General features: G+C 42.0%; 1 protein-coding gene across 1 annotated transcript in view; it reads right to left on the minus strand.

Annotated features, from left to right (window-relative positions):
• LOC103808194 (transcription factor GATA-6) overlaps positions 1-8,775 on the minus strand; it is a gene marked incomplete at its 5' end in the record, with an annotated part of 13,913 nt that overhangs the window by 1,646 nt on the left and 3,492 nt on the right. The window contains 3 exons of the mRNA XM_009080966.1: positions 7,020-7,126; positions 7,242-7,329; positions 8,693-8,775. The exon at positions 8,693-8,775 is cut by the window's right edge and continues 34 nt beyond it. Coding sequence (XP_009079214.1) covers positions 7,020-7,126; positions 7,242-7,329; positions 8,693-8,775 — 278 coding nt within the window. The remainder of the gene's footprint in view (positions 1-7,019; positions 7,127-7,241; positions 7,330-8,692) is intronic.

The following is an 8,775-nucleotide window of genomic DNA, read 5'->3' on the forward strand; positions in this document are numbered from 1 at the left end:
TGAGGCAAGTTCTCTGCTAACCTTTATGTCCAGTTTTGGTGCTCCATCAGCCTAGCTTTTCAAAGCCTTTTTAAAATTTCTAATACATCAAACAGACATCTGTTAGCGCAAAAGACATAATTCTTAACAGTTTCAGTCCCCTCATGGTGGAAGAAGGTTTTAAGTTAGTGTTGAGCAGTGTTTGCTCAGCCTGAGCTAAAAATACTAGGAACTGCTTTGGAAGGTTCCCATTTGCCCATATTTGCCGCTGTTGTTCCGGTAGGCAAATATCACTACCTGTTTTTTGCCAGGCTTGGAAAGTGTCATTCACCCTTTTCCTAATTCAGCCCAACAAAGGTGAGTGCAGGAACCTACAGTTTCCATGTGAGGTTATCAGTTACCCCTCCCTTGGGCACCCCAGGAGGGAGGACATGGAGGCACATCCTGTTTGAAGACTGCCCATCCCTGCCTGACCAAGGCCGGATACTGACTCTGTTGAGCCAGGGTGGGCAGGACCTGGGAAGGACTGTCAGGCCTGGAAACCCCACCCCAGTAATGTCATGACAAATCCAGGCTGCTTGGGCAGCTCCCAAAGTGAGACATGAAAAACAAACTTTACTTCACGAAAAGGACGTGACTAAATCACAGCCCTGTTTCCAAGCCTGCCAACCTCTGCTCTTACTTCTCCAGCTTTAAGGGATGAAAGGTGACAGAAGTTGCACTGAGTTATTAGAGGGCATTTATCAGCTGGAATAAATAACATGAATAATGATGCTGAAGTCAATGAGATCTTCTAATTCTCAACAACTGGCTCTCTCAATAAAAGGTAATACATTTATTTTTATTGCTGAAATTTGTTAATAGGATAATGAACTGAAGGTCAGCTTCCTCAGGAAAAAATTAATGAAGACCATTGCGAAGAGCCTGCCTCCTGAGCAAACAGGAAGGCTGTGTTTGTATCTGCAGAGGTTCTTCTTTTTACCCAAACATGCAGGAGCTGGTCATGAGTCAGGCCTCAGGCAGGTTGTCTCAAGTCAGAGGTGACCTTTCTGTAGAGGACCTGCCCACCATGTGCACAGGGAGACCTCAGCCAGAGTCACAGAAGGACTTGGACACCTAGATCATACCGAAACCTGCTGTCAGCACCCTGGAGCCAAACTCACCCCCATCAAAGCTGCTCCAGATTAAAACCAGGCTGCTCAGCCTGTGCTGGCCACCACTTGGGGAACAGCACCAGCAGCCCTGGCTGAAAGACTCCTGCTTTCTTCCACCCGATCCTTCCTGCACTGTCTGCCGACCATGGAGAATGAGGCGAGGGGAGGGACACTTTCCCCCCAGAAAGTGACACCACCTCCGCAGCCGAGAAGGAAATGGGCAAGGGCAGCTGGATGGGGTGGCAAAGGACCTTGATCTAGACCTTTACTCTATCAGATAGACCTTTGCTCTATCCACTTCACAGGTTCAAAATGCCCCATGAATTTTGGACATTACACTAAGTCTGTAGTAAGCAGAGTCTCAGACTAGATTAGGTAGCCTGTTTTAGCTTTGCTACACTTAACTGATAACCACAATCAGCCAAAACACACTTGCAAAAACTTCTTTCATGTACACGATGTGGCAAACTGTTGGAGTCCTTGATTTTCCAGCCTCAGCCTCTCTGCAGTGACTGCCATCCCCACCAAGAGCACATTCTCCCAGTACTGTTCACTCCCTGGTTTCTGAAGAGCAAGTCTCAGCACTGCAAAATGATGGCTTTTTTCCTGATGTAACGACCCTCTTAGGACACCAATTTGTCATTTCTTGCTAGTCCAATTGATCCTTTTGTTTATATTGCAGATGTGTAAGTTTACATATCTTCTAATCTCTCCTTTGTATTATAGCAACATAAATCTGTGGTTAATACTTCATTAATTTCCTAAGGGAGGCAACTTCCAGCATGGCTTGGAAAACTAGTGACCCCACTGCTGTCAAGGGCTGTATGAATAACTGGCTTTATTGCTTTGGCAATAAAACAAAACCAAGCAAAAGGTATGTGTCCATATGCATATAGAATTTTTGGGTGGAAGCAAAAATACTCTTTTTCCTTGGTTTTCCCCACTGAAACAAAAAAATCTGGATTGCTTCATTCTGTTTCATATAAAAATGAAATGCAGTTTTTTGGATACATGTACACAAAGAAAAAAAAATTAATGAGTCAATGTATGAAACTAAGTGGGGAGAAGAAAGCAGCATCTTACTTTGTTCAGAGTGAAGACTAAGGCAGAAGAGGTAGGAGAATAAGAAAGATTTAAACTAGAGTATCAGATCTCCCAGCATAATGTCCTGACTACCACCCTATTTGGTATTTTAGGTTGCCATGTTCCTCATGCCTCCTGTTGATCTTATTCCACCTGGTTTGGATAAATATTTACTCGTACCAGGACTGAGGCACAGTGTTCCCATTTCCCAGGTGAAAGTCCTGCCAACTGTACTGGTGGGCCTGAGGCACAGTGTTCCCATTTCCCAGGTGAAAGTCCTGCCAACTGTGCTGGTGGGCCTTTCTCATGCAAACTCTGTCCTAACGGCTACAAAATTATTCTCTACCAACTGAAATCTAATCATCAGATAATCTGAAGGACCCTTGGACATTCAAGTTCCCGATATCCAGTTGGTTATTATATCGTTTTAGCAGATGGATTCTCTAGCTCATCCAGACTCTGGAAGATACTGTATGGAGGCTGATTCCCCTATAGCCTGAATTAATGTCCCACCAATCAGCTGCATAAAGAAGAATGAACAACACCACCTCTAACGAGCCCAGGAACCCTCTTCTGAAAACAAAAGAAAGCAAATGAAGGAGAAGCTATTCAGATAATCCAACCTCATGTGTCAGGCACTTTGAGGACAGTTAGAACTGCATTTTCCTTCTATCTTACCCTGTGCCAAGGCCACCTCAGTCAGCTCTCACACTTTCCACCCTACAACCCTGAAGAGCCAGTCCTGAACCACTTCTCAAGGTAAACCTCCAAGGGAAGTAAGTGCTAGTTTTACCTGCAAGACAACTGTCCTAAGGTATTCCAGAGTGTGTGATTACAGTCCTGAGAAAGCTCCAAACTGGAGGCAAAGGACACAGGAGAGTCTTCTGAAAGAGAAGCTCCCCTTGTGCTGCTGAGCCTTTCCCAACACCAGTCTTGGCTCAAGGAGCCTCCATGTCCTGCCATAAAAAGCAGATTTTACAGTAGGTTTTGTACTGCCTTTTATCCTAATAAGGAATCAAGTCCTGCTAATCACACTAGTTGGAGCCCCTGCATGGAAATGCATGGGTTTGTGCTACAGACTGTGCCCTTCATTTAGCAACTTATTTGTCAGAGCTTTTCTCTGTACAATTTCAGCAGCATCAAAGGGAGACCAGGTATGGATGCAGATGCAGGCTGGCTGAAACCTTCAAATCTTCGTTTTATGGGGATGTAAAGCAACCTCATATATCATGCAGCTGGACCCTTTCCATATTAGTAACACAGGACGCCCAGTACTTATACTGCTTAGGAAAACAGAAATAGGCCTAAATCCTAGATCCAGATGTGAATTTGGCAAATAGCCTCTTTACAATGGGACAACGAAATATCTCCGATCCAAACACTTCTACATTTTGGGATGTTTGAAATCAACTTTGCCCCCACAGCAATTCATTAATCATATCTTTTAAATGTTTAAACTTCAGCTAGAATGTAAAATCAACATGTAAGGTTCTTGCTAATTTGTCTCAAAATTGACATCATCTAAGATACTCTTCATGAAATGGATAGTCTCAAAGACACTGCCAAGAGTAATTGTTGCCCTTCTCTTTTTCTGCCCTCCCTTCCTTATTTTACTTTAAAAGAGATAAAGAAAGGTAGGGCAAAAAGTGAATGTTACTGGCACAAATGAATTCTGCTGAATTTCATTTCCATTAGATTTCTACATAACTGGGAACTCTTTTGGCAGCTTCCCATAAAAGGCATAATAAATTGCTTTTGTACCAGCAGAGGAATTCATTTTCTCTGTTTCATTTAGCATCAACATTGCTGTGAATTTCACACAACAGTTTCTAAAACGTCATCAGATTTCTCTGCCTAATGTCAATTTGGCATTTTCCCCTCTTCACAGAATAAAGGCTGGGGAAGTAAAAACAGAGTTAAAAACAAGTTGCCGTGCCTGTTGTGTAACATGTGGGGAATGAGCCAGGTTCACTCTTCCAGCAGGTGCCCGTGTTTTGGCAATGTCACCAACACCACTGGCAGGAATCAATGCCCGTCTTGTTAAAGTGACTAAAGATTACAGAGCTTGGATTCATCCATCTGAGGGACTTTTTTCCCTCCTGACATGATCTGGAGAAGTTCATTCTCCTTGTACGAAGCCATTGTCTATTCTAGGAATAAATACAAACCATTGACCTATCGATGAATCAACTCAAATGGAAAAAGAAAATATAATCAAGGAAAACAGAAGTCTAGTATAGTATCTTTGCTTCAGCATGTGATCAGATTACAGGTTGACTCACTCTAAAATGCTGACATCCCTTCACTCACAACAACTTCAATGAGCCTTAGGAGCTCTCAGTGCCTCCCATAGGATTTAGGCCCATAAGAAATTATTTTTTATGCTTTGCAGCTAGTGATCATGTTCTCAAATGATGTCTGGGGCAATGGGAGCCAGTCTTCACAGCCACTGTTTTCTACTTTTGGCCTCCAGTCTCCCGAGTAATCATCCCTTTGAACAGCAGATGCTTGGGCAAAGCCAGGAGCCCAAGTAAAGGATATGACCATGCCCACGACATGTCCTTATGACTGTTCCCCTGCAAATTCTGTCTTCATTTACATATGTACAGGTCTGGGATGCAGGGATGGGAGATCACTAGATCTTCAGGTAGTTTGGGGGGGAGTCAGGGAGATGCTCATACATCTGGTTGCTGCTGCAACTTCCCCTCTTCAGCGCATGTCACAGCCTCTCTCTATCACTTCCTTTCGTTGAAATTTTTTCACAAGAGGTTATTTGCAAGTGCTCTGCATATGCAAGGCACATCTGATCAAATCATGGTGGGGAAAAGGCTGTGCAGATGTTACCATGCTGCCTGCTGGATACAAGGGGACAGATTTCCCCAGCTGTCATGCAGGTGTCCTCTCCCAGTCTGATCTATTGTGGAAAAATCAGGGAGAACTGCAGTCCTGGCACTGGGCAATGCCATTGTGTAAGTAAGAGCAGCTCGGGGTGCCTGGGAGTTACTCTTGGTTGCTAACTGCTCTCAATGAGCCTTTTGGCCCATAAACCATGCCCCCACACTAGTCTCCTCCAGTACCCACACAACTCCACCTGGCAAAATCATATCATAAATGGTACTATTAAAATTATAATATAGAGATTATTATTAACAGTTTTGATATGCTCTTCTGAGGAGAAATACTACAGAAAGAAGCCAGGCTTTAGCCAGCCAAGAAGACAAAAGCATAGTGAAAGCAGGATCTCATCTACATGGCCTCTCCTTCCCCCAGCAGCACACGGCTGTGCTGCCACAGCCCACACCGCTGCCTCAGTCTCAGCTGGGACTGTGCTTCCAGTTCTATCCGTTATATAAATCTCACCATATTGCTCAGGATCACTTGTCCTGCTTAAGGTAATGTCAGGAAAATTTAAGGAAAATTTGGCTACATTTTTCCCTTGGCAAATATTAGGGGAGAGCCTGAAACAGTGCATAGTAGTTCGCTGAGAGAGAGAGCCTGAAACCTAGTAATGGCTCACTTTTCAGCTAATGTTTCTCTTTTTTTTTATTTGATCTGTTTATTTTGTTGCATTGACAGGGTTTTCTCATGTCAGAAAAAAGCCCTTTTAGTAATATCCTAGTCTCACAGGATCCAAACCCAAAACCCAGTGACTCTGAGGCTGGGTGGCCCTGTCAGTCCACGAACAATCGCATTTGCTAAAAATTTTTTTTCCTCCCCTTGTACAATGAAATGTTGTACATCAGAAATTCAGCTATTGAGAGGAATTTGGATGTTGGGAATGCCAAGACATATTGAAAAATAGTTATTATAAACAATGTCTTCTTTTTATTAATAAAGGACTAGAGAAAGCCACACTAGGAAAGCTTTTCAAAGAAATGATGTGGCAGGTTAAAGGATACAGAAGGCCAAGGAGTGAGTGTGCATATGGATATATATAACCAAGGGGTTAGAAATTAATCTACATTAAGCTTCACAACTTTAGCAGTAGTATTTATCACACATGTTAACTGAGTGAAGAAAGGAAGTTTGAGATGGTTGGAGTACATGATGTAAATCTAGGATCAAAACTAAAGCAGGGGATGATCAGCACTCCTCTGGTGCTCCTCTGGAGCTCAGTGCTGCAAGATGCTGAGCATCTGGCTCTGGAAGAGCCCACTGTGAGGAGGGGGCTGAACACCTATGCACTGCCTGGTTTCAGCTGGGCCTGGATCAGGGTTTAATTGCACACTGAAGTTTAAAACAAAAGCCTTTATGATTTACTTGATACAGCAGGATAACCTTTTGCTGGAGTTTACCGGTCATTTGGGATAACGCATAAAAATGTACACACACACACACACACACACACACATATATACACACATATATATGTATATATCAAACAGCTTTTGGAAAATGAGAGACCAGCAGCAGTGTCTTGAATTATAAACTCTTATCAGATTCTATCAGAAAAAGGGGTACATGCACAATTGTTTCTTGAAAGGATCAATTGGGCATGACTTGTTATCTTCTCTCCAAAAGAAAACCTTTGAAAAGAAAGAACCTGAATATCTCGAAAAAATGCCTTGGGTTAAGCTGTGGTTAACTCAATCATAAAAATTATATAGATCTTAATCAAGAGGTTTGTAAAGTACTTCAGCTTGTCGTTCTGTTTACAGCTATATGTAATATCCTCCGAAAATCTTGTTCCAGTATCAGCTAACAAAACTGGAAAGTTTGTTTAGATTATTGTTCTGCTAGATAAGATAAAAGTTGTGATAACATCGCACAGTGATCAGCCTGGTTACTGATACGGACACTTACCCCAGAGGCTGCAGTCTGTGTGCTGGGAGATGCAGTTTTGCTACAGTCATCTGAGTTAGTAGAAGACGTAGATGTTGGAGTCATAGGAACTGCAGTAGTATTGTTACCTGAAAGATTGGGAATTAGTATTAAAAAGAAATATCTTCCAGCCAGGAAAAAAACCCAGACCAAACTACAACTATAAACTATTGCAGCTACACTTTCTTATCTTTTTATATTTACCAGAGCATGCCTTTGATTTATTTATGTTCTTAGGTTTTCGCTTCCTCGTCTGAATTCCTTCTTTTTTCATAGCAAGAGGTCGGGGAACCTGAAAAAATAAAATTTCCACACCAATCAGAGAATTATATATGTATATGTAAAAATCAAAATACACTGCAAAGATCAAATGTGGTGTTGAAAATGCCTGTAGAGCAAGTCAAGCTTTCCTGTGCTGCAGTACTGATTCTAAAAAAATCAGCATTTTATTTGGGCAAAGCAATGGTTTGATTCAAGGGGAGTCGGAGAGATTCAAGGAGTTGAATAAAGTAGGGAAACTTTTGTCTAGATAGTTTTTTCAATCCCTAGTCAATCACAGAATAATAGCACATATTTAGGGAAAACCAGCATCATTTGGCAACAGGTTATAAGAAATAAAACTGGATGGAGTATATCTGATCATTGATTCCTTATTCCAGTCACTTAGGAATTATCTCCAGTGCCTGATTCTGGAAAGCAAGAATACATACGAGGAGAAAAAACTATTCCTCATCCTCTGCAATAGCTACACAAACCAGATCATCACTGCTAAGTGACGGAAACTTTAGGCAATAATTAACTTAGCATTTGTTCTTATAAGCAGTTCTTATACCCACCTTTATAGCATCCAAATTTATATTTATAGGGACAAATTTATATGTGCTCAAAAATCATCTTTGTGTTCTGTGTCATTACAACAATAATCATTGTACAGGAAACGTCCTAAAATGATACTTAGTGATAACACCAGTTTGGGGAAAGATAACTCAAGCATATTTACTGTCCTTATAATGTTTAGACCTGTGACATTATCTACTTTTTTTCTTGAGGCCTAAACCATGTCCCAGGCACTCCTAATGCCCTTGCTCTTCAAAGACTTGCACTTGACTGTAAGGCAATTCATGGGGGTCTAACCCAAAACATACTGCATCACATTCATGACAGAGCTTTTGTCTTCCTCTATTATTGCCTAACAAAGGCTGAAATGGCATTTAAAGTTTTGCTGGCATAGCTATGTCTGTCCATGAAAAACTGTCTTATTAAAGGTCTAGGTATTTTTTTCCCACTGAAGAGCTGTTATAAATCCAAGTGGCAAAAAGGCCTCTGCTGCTTATCCAGAAGTGATTTCTTTATACAAATCTATTGAGAGACCCACAGTGGCAAACACGTAACTTGTCAAAAGCATAACATGCTAAAATGGTGTAACCATTTTCTAATGTCACACATTTTTAAGTCATTCTATGCATTTTGCTCATCCTTTTTTAACTCTGTGGTCCAAACCATGAGTCAAGACCAAAAGCATCAATAGAAACATTTCCCTGACTTGAAGAAGCTCAGTGCCACCCCCAAAGCCACCAGGCACCCACCAACAGGAGGACCACGCAAAAGACCGTAAGAGCTAGCAGGGCATCTCCCCTGGCAAAACACCCACTTACCCCATGGAGCTTCATGTAGAGGCCGCAGGCATTGCAGACAGGCTCACCCTCCGCGTTCCTGCGCCACAGAGTGGTGGGTGTGG

The sequence above is a fragment of the Acanthisitta chloris genome, unplaced genomic scaffold (genome assembly GCF_000695815.1).
Source record: "Acanthisitta chloris isolate BGI_N310 unplaced genomic scaffold, ASM69581v1 scaffold13330, whole genome shotgun sequence".
Lineage (NCBI taxonomy): Eukaryota > Metazoa > Chordata > Aves > Passeriformes > Acanthisittidae > Acanthisitta > Acanthisitta chloris.